General features: G+C 37.4%; 1 protein-coding gene across 3 annotated transcripts in view; it reads right to left on the bottom strand.

Annotated features, from left to right (window-relative positions):
* Positions 1-16,419, bottom strand: part of dpm1 (dolichyl-phosphate mannosyltransferase subunit 1, catalytic) — a 97,888-nt gene that overhangs the window by 68,072 nt on the left and 13,397 nt on the right. The window contains exon 3 of one of the 3 annotated variants that reach the window (XM_072556535.1): positions 5,799-5,826. The exons of 1 other annotated variant lie outside the window; for it this stretch is intronic. In XM_072556535.1, coding sequence (XP_072412636.1) covers positions 5,799-5,826 — 28 coding nt within the window. Of the gene's footprint in view, positions 1-5,798; positions 5,827-15,037; positions 15,140-16,419 lie in introns of all 3 variants that reach the window. One more of the 3 variants, XM_072556537.1, reaches the window with a different exon arrangement.

Genomic DNA, 16,419 nt, shown 5'->3' with positions numbered 1-16,419 from the left:
TTCAATTCCCGCCTCAGGTGACTGACTGTGTGGAGTTTGCACGTTCTCCCAGTGTCTGCGTGGGTTTCCTCCGGGTGCTCTTGTTTCCTCCCACAGTCCAAAGATGTGCAGGTCAGGTGAATTGGCCATGCTAAATTGCCCGTAGTGTTAGGTAAGGGATCGATATAGATGTAGGGGTATAGGTGGGTACGCACGCTTCGGCGGGGCGGTGTGGACTTGTTGGGCCGAAGGGCCTGTTTCCACACTGTAAGTAATCTAATCTAATCTAATCTAATCTGTATGTCCCCAAAACAATAGCCTGAAGTTCTGGATTACAATCCCAGTGACATTACCTCGTGCCACTACTTCCCACCACTTTAGTCATATAATCATCCGGGAAATGAAATAAGCTTAAACTCAATTACAGAAAGAGTCTTGTTCAACTCCCCAAGACCACAAAGCAAAGCTGCAAGAAATCAATATACCTACAATGCTGATTATTCTCAATTAATCAATATCTTTAAAATGGTCTCCTTTCTCAGGAGCATTTGGTTTTGTTTTTTAAAAAGTCGTGAAAATTTATACTTGTCATATAGGCTGGAAAACTATCCTAGAGGACAACAACTCTGGGAGAAAAAATAATTTCTGAACTCTAATCTAACTAATTACTTGTTTGTGTGTTCTTTACATACGTCCCAAAGTTTCTTGCCATCTCAATGCATCTCCCCATGACAATTTTTCTCTATAAAAATAGCTCCAACTGTTTAAACATATCCTGACAAGAAAGGCTCATGATTTGGTATTTTAGTTGTTCTCGTTTATACTTTAATCAACAGGCTCAAAACTGCTAATGGTCATTGGATCAAGGATGAACATGCTACCCTAACTGCTAGTCTAACAAAACCTTGTACAAACTCGGTATGATAAAACTAATCATATTATACAAGCCATACAATTCAAAACAACATTTTATTTCCCAAAGGCCTCACCATACTGGTCCAAATTTTGCAGTGATGTTCACTACTGTGCTCGGGGGAAATAAAACTTCACACAAAAGGTCCATCCACAAATTACCTAGCTTCACTTTTTTTTTTAAAAAAGAAGTTGTTTTAAAATTGAACACTAGATAAAGGGGATGTCTTTGTCCATAGCAGCAGTGTTATCAGCATGCAAGGTGAGCAGCCAGTCATACCAAAGTATCCTTTCACAGTAAAACAGCAACTTAAGATCCTTCATTTTATTTAAGTGCTCAGATAATGAAATAAATGTAAAACTCAAAAAAAAGTAAACTAAAGATTTTAGTTTTTGTTAAAAAAAAACTGGAGAAATGTGGCACTCCAGAAATCTGAATTAGCTTTTCAAGACTAGTATTTAGTAATAACTATGAAGTTAGTAGACCATTAAAAACCCATTTACACCCTTTCAAAAAGTAATTTTTATGGAGGATTTTACAGCAAAATTAACAGCATGAAAGTGGAACTCTTCCTCATTTTATGATTGCAAGAGAGATTGCAAATTGTGGAAATCCTTATATCATGCCCCAAGGAAGACGACAGACTGCGGCTTCTGAACTTCAACATGATTTTGTGCATGCTCAGATTCCCAAAGTTGTTGTCAGTTTCAGTGACATATCAGCAGTGTCAATACAACAGTTAAATTCATGTCATTTCTGCGAATCTTCAACAATGTATAAGCTAGAACCTCCAATTGACTCTCCTGTTTTATAATTTTCTTTTTAGCAAGTATCGCTGCACTTGGGAATCCCAGACACTGATGTATAACATTGTACTTTCCACATTGAAGAATGTTTGTCATAATTGGGCCTATTCTCTTTCTTTATCTAAATTAGACTATTTGTCTAAAATCCAGCTCTTTTAGGTATTGTTGTATCATCTGTAGATGAGTGGATGATTTCATTAATGTGCTTATCAAAATCATTAATGAAAATCATAAACAACAACCACAATAAAAAGTTCTTCTAGAACACGGTCGTCTTTGATCTGGTCTTTGTAGGTCTACTTCCGTGGGTAAGTGCCAGCAAGTTTGGAACAGTGATGATGATGTCACTTTAAAAGGTTATTTTGTCCTGATTTTTTTTTTGGAAGACAGGATGCAAAGGCAGAAGCGCCAAGCAGTCTACCAGAACTAGAGTAACTGGCGTGTGAGGCCCATAAAGTTTTTAAAACCAGTTGGAACAATGTAAGCAGCCTGATTGGGTGTGGCCAGCTCCCACAGATCAGGCTTTCAAGTTTTTTTTTAAGCAGTAGCATCAGAAGGTGTTTTGGGGTCTGAGAAGAGTTGCAAGTGAATGACTCCTTGCTGCTACTTGCTGTGAAATCTCTTGCTATTGTTTCCTTCTGGATTGGAGAACTACATGTAAGAACTTGTGTCCGAACTTGTCATTTTGCCAAGGGGTGTGTTTATGTGGTGTTACTATATTGGAACAGTTAATTAGTAATAGGTACTGTATCTATTATTCAGTTAAGTTTTCCAATAGTCAGGTTATTCTAAATTCCTATTTTTGTTTCTTTAGTGTTTAAACAGTGCTTAAATAAATTGTACTTTGCTTAACATCAAATAGTTTGACCAGTGGCATCACATCTGGATCACTCACTTCACACCTACCTGTAACAATAAGAAAAAAGTTAGGGTCTGGGCTACCTGCTTAACATTTGGGGGGTGGGGGGGTGGGGGGAGGTGGGTTGATCTGCTGTGCAACAAGAACCATTTCAGAAACAATGTTCCCATAATGGGGAGAGTGTGCAAAAAATACTAGACTGATTCCTGATGTGGCAAGACTGATGTATGGAGAGAGATTGAAGAGATTGTAATCCTAACTGATTCATTCTCTGGAGATTAGAGGAATGGAGGCGGAGGCAGGGGAGGAATCTCACAGAACCTTGGAACATTCTAACAGGACTAAACAGGGTAAATGTAGGAAGGATGTTCCTGATGAATGGAGGGTCCAGAGCTAGGGGTCACAGTTTAACAATATGGGTTATGCCATTTGGGATTGAGATGAGGAGAGATTTCTTTACCCACAGCGTGTAAACCTGTAGAATTCTCTGCTTGGAAAGTAGTTGAGGATAAAACATTGAATGCTTTCAGGAAGGAGTTAGATATAGTTTTTTTTTACAGCGAAAGGGATCGAAGGGTATGGGGAGAAAGCAAAACCAGACAACTGAGTTGGATGATCAGCCATGATCATATTGAATGGCAGAGCAGGCTCGATGAACTGAATGGCCTCTTATTTTGTACATTTCAGTCTTCTTTTTTGACTACCAATTCCAATCAAAAAAAGAGTCACAGAATATTCACCACTTGCCTGGATAGATACAGGCACAACAAAGTATTCAAGAAATCAGGAGGTCAAGCATCAGGGGACCCAAAATAGGATATTCTAAATTGATCCAAAGTCAGAAATCAGGCCTGACAAAATATTGGCCAAACTAAATTAACAGGATCCATCAGTTATCGCTACAGAAAACAGTGGAGACCAAGGTCAAAGAGGTCACAAAGGTTCAGGTGGAATCAATTACAACCAACTTGAGGGTTGTGAATTGGAGAAATATCAGACTTTCTGAAAGGATTGAAACCAAGTGCCCATTCTAAAAGATGAGAGACTTAACAAACAACCAATATATAATTTCAGTGACATCATACCGTAAACATTTGCTATAAATTCTGTGTTCTACGATCTTATACTCCACAACCACCTGATGAAGGAGCAGCCCCCCGAAAGCTAGTGCTTCCAAATAATCTTGTTTGAATATAACCTGGTGTTGTGTGATTTTTAACTTTCTACACCCCAGTCCAACACCAGCACCTCCAAATCAGACTTTCTGGCACCTTGACTTCCAGTAGCTGAACAGAAATTCAAAGATCATTAGAAAGCACTTTCCAAACCCATGACCATTTTGATCTTGAGGAACAAAGACAAAGACATCAGAATGTCACCACCTGCAAGTTCCCCTCCAACCCACTGACTCTGAAAGATATTGCCATTCCTTCCGTTACTAGGTGAAAATCCTGAAATTCCCTTCCTAATGGCATTGTGGGTTAACCTACAGCACGTAGACTTCAATGGTGTAAGAACGCAGCTCATCACCATCTTCAAGGACAATGAAGATAGGCAATAAATGCTGGCCAGCCAGCAACGCACGTGTCCCAGGAGTAAACAAAAAACTACCTAAGAAACATGCACTTTACACCTTCCTGGCATGGTGAAGGTGTTGGCACCACCCCACTAGATGGTCTCAATTCCACTCATGACCCTATTGGCCAAATGCCACAGAACATTCAGGAAAGTCCGGAGCAAAGGAATAAAAACACATCTTGAAGTCACCCCCTCATGGAAGATTTGCAGCAAGACCATGCGGGCAACGTAAGATGACCCAGGAGAAGATCCATCTTTGTGGTACCAAGCGAATGTAACATTGGAGAGGAAGATTCCAACAACCCAGCTCAAATACTTGGATCATTGTGGACAATATCCTCAGAAAGATAGATATGGACAGAGTAAATATTATGGGAATTTGGGAAATGCTTAGTGTTTTTAATAAGGAATATTTTGTTCATAAAATCAATTTGAACTCAAAGTTTGTGCGAAGATTTGTAGCTCGGGTGCTTGTTGTTGTGGTTGTGTTTGCCGAGCTGGGAATTTGTGTTGCAGACGTTTCGTCCCTTGTCTAGGGGACATCCTCAGCGCTTGGGAGCATCCTGTGAAGCGCTTCTGTGGTGATGTTTCCTCCGGCATTTATAGTGATTTGTATCTGCCGCTTCCAGTTGTCAGTTCCAGCTATCCGCTGCAGTGGCCAGTATATTGGGTCCAGGTCAATGTGCTTATTGATTAAACAGATTCAATCAATAAGCACATCGACCTGGACCCAATATACTGGCCACTGCAGCAGACAGCTGGAACTGACAACTGGAAGCGGCAGATACAAATCACTATAAATGCCGGAGGAAACATCACCAAAGAAGTGCTTCACAGGAGGCTCCCAAGTACTCAGGATGTCACCTAGACAGGGGACGAAACGTCTGCAACACAAATTCCCAGCTCGGCGAACACAACCACAACATCAACTTGAACTGCAAACTAACTCTATATGCCTCTGTCTGCCTCACTGACAAGAGCGTTTGGATGAAGTGTTCTTAATGTAAAAACCAGTCAAATGTCCAAAGCACAGACGACACAAGAAATCAACACAATGAAGAAGAGCTTTGATTAGCATCTCTGCTACTAAAAATATTGGTTTGCTCCATCACCATGATATTTTCACTTCTATAATTATTATTAGGGGCCTTACTTTTGTCATTCTTAGTCAGCTGCCACAACTGCCATCTAAAAGGACCAAACATCATGGGAACACTATCTTCTTCAAATCATGGAACATTATGATTTGAACACAAAATACTTGTTATTACTGGGTCAATATCTGGAATTCCTTTTCTTAAAAGATCACAGCAACACTATTACCTCAAGGACTACCATGGCTCATGATTACTTCCTCAAAAAAAAACTTAATCAGGTTAGAGAAGCATGATCGCAATCTTTGAAAACTGTGCCAAGATTCCAACCCCACCAGTTTCCTAGTGGCTATAAGTAGCAAGCATAACATTTCTTTTCAACATCTCGTTTTCAAACAACAATGGCAACCAGTTAGCCTATAATTCAAAATCTTATAAACTTCAGAGTTATGAATCACAAGCTCATGTTATACTTACCATTTTCTTTTAGCACCCCAAAATAGTCACCATGTCCCTCAACCCAATTAACCTTTAATGTCTTAATTATGTCTTAAAATGTATTGTATTACCTCTCTTCAGCAGTCACATGGTAGCACTCTGTAAAAATGAAAATTATGTATGTTAACATTCGCTATTTTAACTATTCCCTGCCTTGCTAAAATTCTTACAATGTACCATGGAATTCTTAATCATTTTCTGCTGCCAACAGAATTAACAGGTTTACCACTACCACAGGTTCTACAACAGATGTTAAGTTTCAACTATTTACCAGGTGCAGTATAACCTAATGACTCACATCCTCCCTCTTTGACGAAACAATGAGATCTTTACAAATATAACTTAATTTTTCCTTTTTGTTCTCTCCATTCTTATGACAACAATTTGAACCTTTCCAGTTCTGCTTCAGAACTATCATTTAGGATATCAAGAAAAGTCTCCTCTTTTCAAAGAGTGGTTGTTCTATACACCTCAGAATCTAGAGAGCCTTTATTTATTACCTTCTCTGAAAGATAGAGCTTACAACAATGCTGCATTCTCTCAATACTCCACTGGAGTGTAAATTTAGAATTGTGCTGAATATGTATTTAGAATATATCCAAAGTGAATCTTGAATCTGAGGCACGACTGGTACCAGATTATCAAACCTAATACTTGGATCAAATCAAGTACTGAGTTACTCTTTATATTAAATTTTAAAAAGGCAGCAGCAAAATTTGGCACTTTGAAATCAGGTTATAAGGAATAATGGGTTTACAGATTAGGAGAGGCAATGAGGTGTTGACCATATACAACATAGTTGGTGACCCACAGAGATGCAAAGGAGAGACTTGCACGAGAGATATTCAAATCTAACTCCTCCATCCAAACATATATGTTTTGATACTTCCTTGAATCGCACACATGGATTCCCTCATACAAATTGCATTGTTGCCTATGTTTCGAAGTAAGTAGCCTTGTTTACAAACAGCCTAATTCTACCTAATTCAGCTTAATTTCTACACATGAACAAGAGAGATCAGGAGTCAATGCCACAACTTCTATCCTTGGTGGTGCTCTTCATGTATTAACCTTTTGCGACCTCAGCCTGTCATGACCATGCAAGCGTCTCTTTTGCATCTCAGTAGGTCACCAACTATGCTGATATGGCCAACGCCTCATTGCCTCTCCTAATCTGTAAACCCATTATTCCTTATAAACTGATTTCAAAGTGTCAAACTTTGCTGCTGCTTTTTAAAAATTTAATATAAAGAGTAACTCAGTATTAGGTTTGATAAGTTGGTACCAGTTATGCCTCAGTTTCAAAATTCACTCTGGTTATATTCTAAGGGGCAACTTTTTCCACACAGAGGGTGATACGGGTATGTAATGAGCTGCCAGAGGAAGTAGTGGAGGCTAGTACAATTCCAACATTTAAAAGGCATTTGGATGGGTATATGAATAGGAAGGGTTTGGAGGGATATGGGCCGGGATGACCCTATAAATACATATTCAGTATATATTCTAAATTTACACTCCAGTGGAAAACTGAGGGAGTACAGCATTGTTGCAAATGCTATCTTTCAGAGAGGGTAATAAATAAAGGCTCCCTAGATTCCGACCTGTATACAACAGCCACTCTTTGAAAACAGGAGACTTTTCTTGGTATCCCAAACAACGTTTCCTTAAACAACTTTATCAAACATGGATTACTTGGTCATTTGTTGATTTGTTGTTTGTTAAGTATTGGCTATGCACAAATTGCATTATGAATTTTCCAACCTGACAATTATGTCAGCTTTAACAAAAATGGGCTGTACCTCATTTTGGAATGCCTTAAATACATGATGAAATTCAAGATATTTCTTTTAACTTATTATAGATCATATCTGTGAGAAGTGTGAATGAAGCTCAGTAACCTTTCAGTTATACAATTTTCAATTACTAAACTTCACCACAATAACAGAGTGTATAAATATAACAATGATGTTGCTAAGCCTTGTAGACATTAAGGTCTGTGATTAATTAACCACAGTAGAAGGCAGTACTTCTCACAACCGATTTTTGGGTTCCTCAGCTTCCCGGAGGGAGGGAAGCAGAAACATAACAGCTGCTAATCCTAGTTGCCTGTTGAAAAATACATGTGCACATAATCAGCATTTTGGATGCAGTATTCTTCACAGTTTCACCATACAATAGCCTGTTGACTCTTGGTTTAAGTTTACATATAAACAATGGTTATTTGTTTTTTGGTGCCTATGAAACTGTACTCCATCATCTTACAGATGGTCATAAATTTTGAGAAGAAAATCTGTAAAGATTTCAGAGAAACAAAAATACAACTATTAAATTAAAACTATTAAAAATAATGATGCTCACGCCAGTGTTAATGTTTTAGGTCTATTTTTAATTCTTCTTTTGCCCTGCAGCTACATTATATAGTTTCAGAGTTACATGTTTACCAAATCTACAGGAAACTAAACAATTAGGTTTGAACACAACTGAGATTAACACCCTATCCAGTTTATTAAAAAAAAGACGTTCCTCCTATAGGTTTCCTTCCTTCATTTTAGGTCCTGCATTTTCTGACTGAAATGGCAGGCAGCCAAGTTACTCTCAGTGCTTAGTCAATCTTGCCCTGTAACTAAAGGCTGGAATGTTCAGAGTTGCTGGGTTGCCTGCCCGTCAGTTTTTTCTACTTCACCGGACAAAGTGTATATGCTCCACTCAAAGCCTCTACCAAAAGATAAGTTGTAGCCAATGCTCCTACTGTGGGAATTATTTATTTTATAGATGCTACATTCAAAGGCTAAACAGGCATTATAATTAAAGAAAGAAAAGCAATAATATAAAGTGTATAATTCCACCATTCAAATTTTGAAATTGCTTCACAGCCTAAAATTAAGTTATATTGGGTTGGAACTTTTAAAAAAAAAACTGACATGTTTTTGCACCATTATTGTGCTAACATACTTCATACAGAGGTAGATCAAATCCAGTGAAAGTTACAGTTAAATAACTTGTGCTGTTCTGGTATACATCATTTCAGCCTGTGGACTCCACCATTTTTACTATCCAGAGCATACTGTCATTTCGCTCCTCATTGCAAATGAAAGTGAACTGCACAGAGTGGTTATTAATTTCAGGGCAATTCAGTGGGCAATCAGCACATGTAGCCAGATAAATTATGCACATCTGTCACTTCTCAGAAAGTAAAAGATACAATTTTAAAGCCTTGGTCTTCAATGTTGCAGCTTTCAGAAATCATAGGCAGCAAAACACTAATTCAACAACATTAACCCACAAGCTACAGTTTATGCTGGTGTTTTTGTTTTACACACCTTAATAAAAGTAAGTTGCTTTTCAAAATCCTGAATACTACTCTGAATACTCAGGAGGTAAAAAGACATTTTTTTGGATTGGATACTTTTTCTAATGCAGGCTTTTCGCCCACAATCTTAGCACGACAGAACGAACAGGGCTCATACAAGCCAGTGATCTAATTGTTCATGTAACTAAATATGGTAGACTCCTGCTGTAACATGCTACTTGGGAGTCAGCCAAATGGCTTGTTATAACAATGTGCATCCTACTGACAGGGTGGTTGAAAAGAACAAGGCTCAGTTAAGGAAAATGGAGTAAAGCCTACGTAGAACTATATGGGGGTGGTAAATATTTGCTTCACTCATTATCATAGTTAATATTTAATATCTTCTGCCAGCAATGCCAAATTGAAAAAGGTTTTAAGCTACAACTTTTCAGATTTTCATTCAGAAATGTAAACAGCGAGGGCCTGCATATACTTAGTCCAGAGGATTAGTTTTCTGCATTGTATAACAAATATACAAGCCCTAGGTTGTATGTAGGTTTACAAATTAAAACATGCTGCACTCAGAATCTTGTATGGAAAAAAAATGGAACACAAAAACACCAATTGAAAAGAACATAAGAAATAGGAGCAGGAGTCAGCCATTCCGCCCCTGCTGCCTGCCCCACCTTTCAAAACAGAATCATGGCTGATCTGCCCCAGATCCTCATGTCTCTCTCTCGTGCCAGCTGAGCACAACCATCAACTCTGATATTTCAAAAATCGAGCTCCCCTGCAAGTATTTTCCATGATCTGTCCTCCACAGCTTTTTAAGGTAGAGAACTCTAGATATTCACTACCCTGTAGAAGAAATTCCTTTTCATCTCAAGTTTTAAGTGAGCTACAGAACAACAGGTAGATTTGGTGCCGAAATTGTGATTTCACTGCGAGTGTGTTCATCTTCCCAATATCTATCCCGTCAAATCCCATCATTATCTTGTATATTTCAATGCTATCACCCCTCATTGTTCTAAATGCTAATGAATAAAGGCCTAAATGTTGAGCCTTTCTTAATATGTCAACCATTTCATCCCAGGAAAAAGCCTAGTGAATCGCTTTTGAACTGCGTCCAATGCCAGTATATCCTTTTTCAAATAATGTACACAATACTCCAGGTGCGGTCTCGCTAACAGTCTGCACAACATAAAATGATTTCCCTATTCTTTAAACTTCAACCCCTTAGGAATAACGGCCAAAATTATATTTGTCTTTTTTAATTGACTGATGCAGATAAATGCCAACCTCTTGCATTTTATGCACAAGGATACTCTGATCCCTTTTTGTGTATTTAAATAACAATCTGCCTTTTCATTCTTCTTACCCAAGCACATGACCTCCCATTTTCCTATGATAAAGTCCATCTTCCAAGCTTTTGTTCAATACTTTCTGACCTCACCACAACAAGCCCTCATACCTACTTTTATATTGTCAATGTTGGATACATTACATTCTGTCCCCTCTAAGGTATTAATATAGATAGTGAATCTTTAAAATCCTAGGGCCAGGCTTCCTTGTGAATTGCACAGCCATTCCAGGGTCCACACATGCAGATGAATGTGCCAATACCATCTTCCCACCATTGACTTCCTACCGTGCATGGAACTCAGAGGGCCCTGGTTGAAAGAGGTGGGCAAGGAGAGTATTTAATGAAAAACTAAGGTAGGCAAAATGCTAAAGTAAAGTAGTGATAGGCCAGAGGAATGTGAATGTTTTTAGGTTTATCATTTTCATTGAGTCATTCTATTTGATCAGAGTAAACGTTGCTGATCATTATGAATTATCTGCTTAAATGCCTGCCACTGCTCATTCACTGACTTTACCCTTTGTCTATTTTCCTAATCTGCTTTAGACAACTCTTCCTTCATATCTCTGGAACTGTCATTATTTTAAATGAGGACACTGGTCTACAACTAGAGTTACTCCCCATCAAACTGATTTTTTAGAAAAAACTTTATTAAATCTATAATTTAACAAAATTTAATAAAATTGTCTGTGACAGGATGTTAACAAAACTGTCTGCAGACCCACAAAATATAGAAAGATAGGTTCGGAACTACGCTATTAACAGCTCCAAATTGATCATTCAGAAAACAAAGTGAAAATCTTGCTCAGATTATGTAAAATTTGCCAAATACCACATTTGCTGCATTTTTGGAAGGCATGTTTCATTGGCTAGGAGTCTAATTCATTACTTTGAAAGAATCTTGGCTCACATTATGAATAGACATATAAAATTTCACTTACTGTACATTAATACAGTACATGTTTGAACACAGTCATTACATGATTTTTCAGATGTCGAATTCCAAATATCACTAAAAGGTAAAACCTTATAGAATCAGGATTTAATATATCATAGTAACTTGAGTACATGAATAGGCAATCTAAAAGTACAGCAACTTGTATAGTACAACTAGATGTGAAAGGAAAGTATACTATGCAAATGATACAATGAGCAGCAATTACACTTTCTAATTTATTCTATTTATGCTGTGGTGCCACTCAAAATATTGGTCTGTTAGCACAACATGTTGCCTCAGGCTAGAAGTCTTAAACTGCTTGTTGATTTACAATTCAAAATTAACTTTATAATCCCATCTCTGGTAACTATTTCCAATATGCCAGCTGTTGCATTTATGCAAGAAAATCAGGATTATGTTGGCAGCAAACCAGGTAAAGAATGAGACAGGATTGAAGGGTTATGTTATTATACCAACTCTCCACCCCACAGGTATATTCATTTCATTGTTTAGTAATTACAATACAAAACCTCCTCCAGCAATTCCTATTCAAAAGCTTTCATAATTTCCAAGTTTGTTCAAATTATCATCAATCACTGGTGTATACCCATTGATGGAGCTTTTCCTTATTAAACAGGGCAATTTATCCTATATTTCACTTGCTCCACATAGCCAAGTTCACAAATGTCCTTCCCAGTCATATGGCCTACCATATTGCTTTACAAAAATGTTATAGTAAGGTCTGGAACTCACACTATATGTAGTATCACCACACCTGACCATGTAACTTAGGCTCTTCAGGCGTCAATTTTTGTTAATAGTCCTTTTTATATTAAGTTTGCCAGCATCAGATATAAAGACGACAAGCGTTAACCATCCAGGACCTAGTGTTTTCTGGGGTCTAAGTGACCATCAAAAGTAGTAGCAAACCCTCGAAATTACTTCCCATCTTTGATATTAAAGCACCTAATTAATTTCATGGATTTTCAAAGGAATTATAAAATCATTGTATGTTATAATCAAAAGGAAGCTAATCAGCCCAACACCAACTATTGAAAATAATTATCAGTAGTCATCTTCCCTTGTTCATTTCTACAGCCCTGAAATTTGTTCCCTTCCAAGTATACATCTGCTTCTCTTCTGAAAGGGACTATTGAATTTTCTTTTACTACTCTTTCATGCAGTACTTTCTTGTGGATAATAGTTTGTTATTTATCTCCATGGCTCTTTCCCTCCAGTTACATCTATACCTGTTAGCTAATGACCATCTCCAATGGTGGAAAGTTGTTTCCCATGCAATCTATTAAGTCCAAATCTCCACTTAGCCCTCTGCTCTTAAACTTCAGTTCTTTAGAGACTACAGAAGCTCTCATCCCCAGTATAATTCAAGTAAATCTATTTCATTTTTATCAGCCTGGAGGAGAGGTAAGAATTAAAATGTGCTTATATTCCTTTTTCATAAAAAAAACAGGATTAAGCTTCCTTACCTGTTTGTATAATAAGTAACTTCCCAACTCTCAGTAACCAGTTAAAGAAAACCAGAGGTATACAACTGCAAAGTGGTTTAATATTCTCAGTAGAGCGGAATAATTGAATAAGTTTACATGGAAACTAGTTAGACACCTAAGAGTTATCCAACTGAATCTGATGATTATTCCAATTTATTTCTATAGGTAAATATACTAATTGAGGGACCTGAGTTTAAGTGACTTTATCTTGACATCCCTAGACTAATAGTTTACTCTGAATTAATGGTCTGCATATAAGTAGATAAATCATCATGCTTGGAATATAAAAACAAATTCCTTCTACTGAAGTTTATCATTTAATTAGTGCCTTACATTTGAATTATTTTTTAATCCAAATTCAATTTACCAATCCAAACAGGACCTTATCAGCGAAATACACTGCCTAATATGAACTTAATCTCATGACCAATATTGAAGGATGTGTGATTGGGTCATCTGAGCACAGTGCATTGTCAAGTAGAGAGCATTTGAGAAGATGGTTAGTTTGATGTACACCATCATTCCTAAACATTGAAGTAAAATACAAAAGCAATATAAAATAGCAGTAGCAATACAGAAAATAGTAGTCCAAAAATAATAACTCATTGATTGCATTAATTGATCCACTTGCAGAATAATAGGAGAATAATTACTTATTGCCAGCAATATACTTCAAAAAAAGGGACAGGGCTTGCACTTCAACTTGTCCTGAAGTCAGAGCATTGAGTATAGGAGTTAGGAGGTCATGTTGTGGCTGTACAGGACGTTGATTAGGTCACTTTTGGAATATTGCATGCAATTCTGGTCTCCCTCCTATAGGAAAGATATTGTGAAACTTGAAAGGGGTCAGAAAAGATTTACAAGGATGTTGCCAGGGTTGAAGTGTTTGAGCTATGGGGAGAGGCTGAATAGGCGGGTGCTGTTTTCCATGGAGTGTCAGCGGCTGAGGAGTGACCTTATAGAGGTTTATACAGTCATGAGGGGCATGGATACGGTAAATAGACATGATTTTTTTTCCCTGGGGAGGGAGTCTAGAACTAGAGGGTATAGGTTTAGGGTGAGAGAGGAAAGACTTTAAAAGGGACCCAAGGGGCAACACCTTCATACAAAGGAATGAGCTGCCAGTGGAAGTGGTGGAGGCTGGCACAATCACAACATTTAAAAGGCATCCAGATGGGTACATGAATAGGAGGGGTTTAGAGGGAGATAGGCCAAGTGCTGGCAAATGGGACTAGATTAATTTAGGATATCTGGTTGGCATGGATGAGTTGGACAGAAGGATCTGTTTCCATCGTCTCAAGAACTCCAAAGTGATTCATCAAAAAAATTTAGAACTGACTATGTTCTTCGATCAGTGTTACAGAAACCACTGGTCTAAACTTAGGGCAGATACTCCCAGAAAGAGCAAAAATACAAATCAATAAAATTCCTGAACTTATTCTTCACCATAAATCTGAAAACAACTTCACTGTTGGTGTATCCTTTCTTTTTACAAGCTTTATTGATGAAAATTGCTCAGGTTATAGGGAAAAATACAAAATATAGTTATCATAACGGAGGAATAATTGGTGATGAATGCAAGCCACACCTCTCCATGTTTTTGCAGCGCTGTTACTCTCTGTATCTTAAACAACATAAGAGAAAAAAAATTCTCTTGGCAGTTGATGCCTGCAGGATTCACATACCAGAATGTGCCAGAATCTCTAGTATTCAAGCTAACTTAAATAGCTGTGATCCAACCGGTGAATGTTGTTGTAATTCATAGGAAACAGAACCACATGAAATGTTAGTGTAGAAGTGTTTTCCATATATCATGCTGTTCCAACATTTTCATTGGATATTCTACAGAAACAGATGAGGCATTTGGCTTCAGAGGACCTGAAAGTACAATCACTGCAAATTGTTTTTAACATTACAATTTCATTCTTGCAGGAGTTGAAGAAGTTGAAGTAGTTCAACAACAGCTGAGGTCTCCCAAACAGACACCAATAACTGACCTGGGCAGAGAACTTGTTTTGAATGCATGAATTTGTTTTGACTGGCCAATAGGTAAATTTTGAATCTATTTCAGTATCAGTACAAATTCTGAGGAACTGCTAATCAACACTGAAATTAGCAGTGCTTTACAGGAGGATACTGTGCTATTAGAAGTGGATCTGAGAAGAAAAGCCCAAATGAACAGAATCCAGTAAACAGATCAATGAAAAGAAACAAACCTTCCCAATAGCCAAGCCTTGTGCTTTATGAGTGAATTCTGACAACTTGAGCTGGAGACTGAAATGAAGCCAAACATCCAGATGGAGCCTAAGTGGAAATTTCTGTCAAAACACGCGCTGTTAATAGGAAGCAAACTACACACATAACTAATATGAAATATATGAACTATAATTGTGCATCTTGTAGAGCACTCAAATTCCAATTGTGAATTTAGATATAGCTGCTATAAAGGCATTTATGGTTAACCAGTGTGCTATTACAATATTTAAAAAGCAAAATACAGCAATGCTAGAAATCAAATAAAAACAAAAAATGCTAGAGAAACTCAGCAGCGATGGAAAAGGTGTTAACATTTCAAGTCTAATAATAACTTTTTCAAAACTAGAAGCAGCTGGAAAATGTTGTAATTGGCTGTTTTATTAAAATTGGTTAATTTGTACTGCAATTCTACTTTCGAGGAAAAAAAGTCAATTTTTAGTTCAATCTAACAAAAAAGTGGAATTACGACAAATTTGTGCTATGCAGTGCATGTAATTGAATATTTTGAGCATTATCTACTATAGTCACCCACAATTGCAGGAAGAGGAGGAAACATGTAAAATCCAAATATATTAAACAGCAAAATTTAATGTCAAATTACTCTGCGATTCTCTTCTTTACCCAGAAAGTCCAGTGTTTTCAAAAAAAGACGGTGTCTTTGTCTTGCTGTTCTTCTTGCCCATGATTTTGTAACTGAATTAAGATGATCCACAACACTCATGATTGGATTAAGTGGCAGTCTTATTCAGAAATGCTACAAATATATGTCAAGTCAAATTGTCACAATGAATCAATCAGTCAGGAGGCGACTGATGTTGTGGAAGACTTTGGAAAGTTCTGCTCTGCTAATCTAACAGAACATCAATTGGAGGTTGAATAGTGGGGCTGAAATGGAACAGTATTCCATTTTGTATTACTTCATATCTGTCACCCTGAAAAAAAAATCACCCAAAACTTAAAGTTTAATTAAACAGACAGCATAACTTCAAAATGTTGATTGATTTAAAATGTGCAAATGTCTACAGTTGGAAACAATATAATATTCAGAAGGACTTAAATGCTTAAAACTTAGGAAAACTGAAAGTGGCTGTGGAAAAAAGTTGATTCATGCACACGACATCTGTGGCTGAAGTGAGTTTATCATAGTTGTTTAACGTGACTTGGTGTTTGCTATTATCCAGCATTACCACATCTGGAGATACGTTTGTCCTAACTGGTTGCTATGTTAGGGTCATAGCAACACAACAACCAATGCTTGCCGATTTTATTAGGGCACTAAAACCACTGCTGGCTGTGGCCCAATAGCACAGTTTTCCTGTATCAATACAGGAGCAGCTATGAT

The sequence above is a fragment of the Chiloscyllium punctatum genome, chromosome 37 (assembly GCF_047496795.1).
Source record: "Chiloscyllium punctatum isolate Juve2018m chromosome 37, sChiPun1.3, whole genome shotgun sequence".
NCBI lineage: Eukaryota > Metazoa > Chordata > Chondrichthyes > Orectolobiformes > Hemiscylliidae > Chiloscyllium > Chiloscyllium punctatum.
The sequence above is the reverse complement of the archived record's forward strand: the minus strand, read 5'-3'. Positions and strand labels throughout refer to the sequence as shown.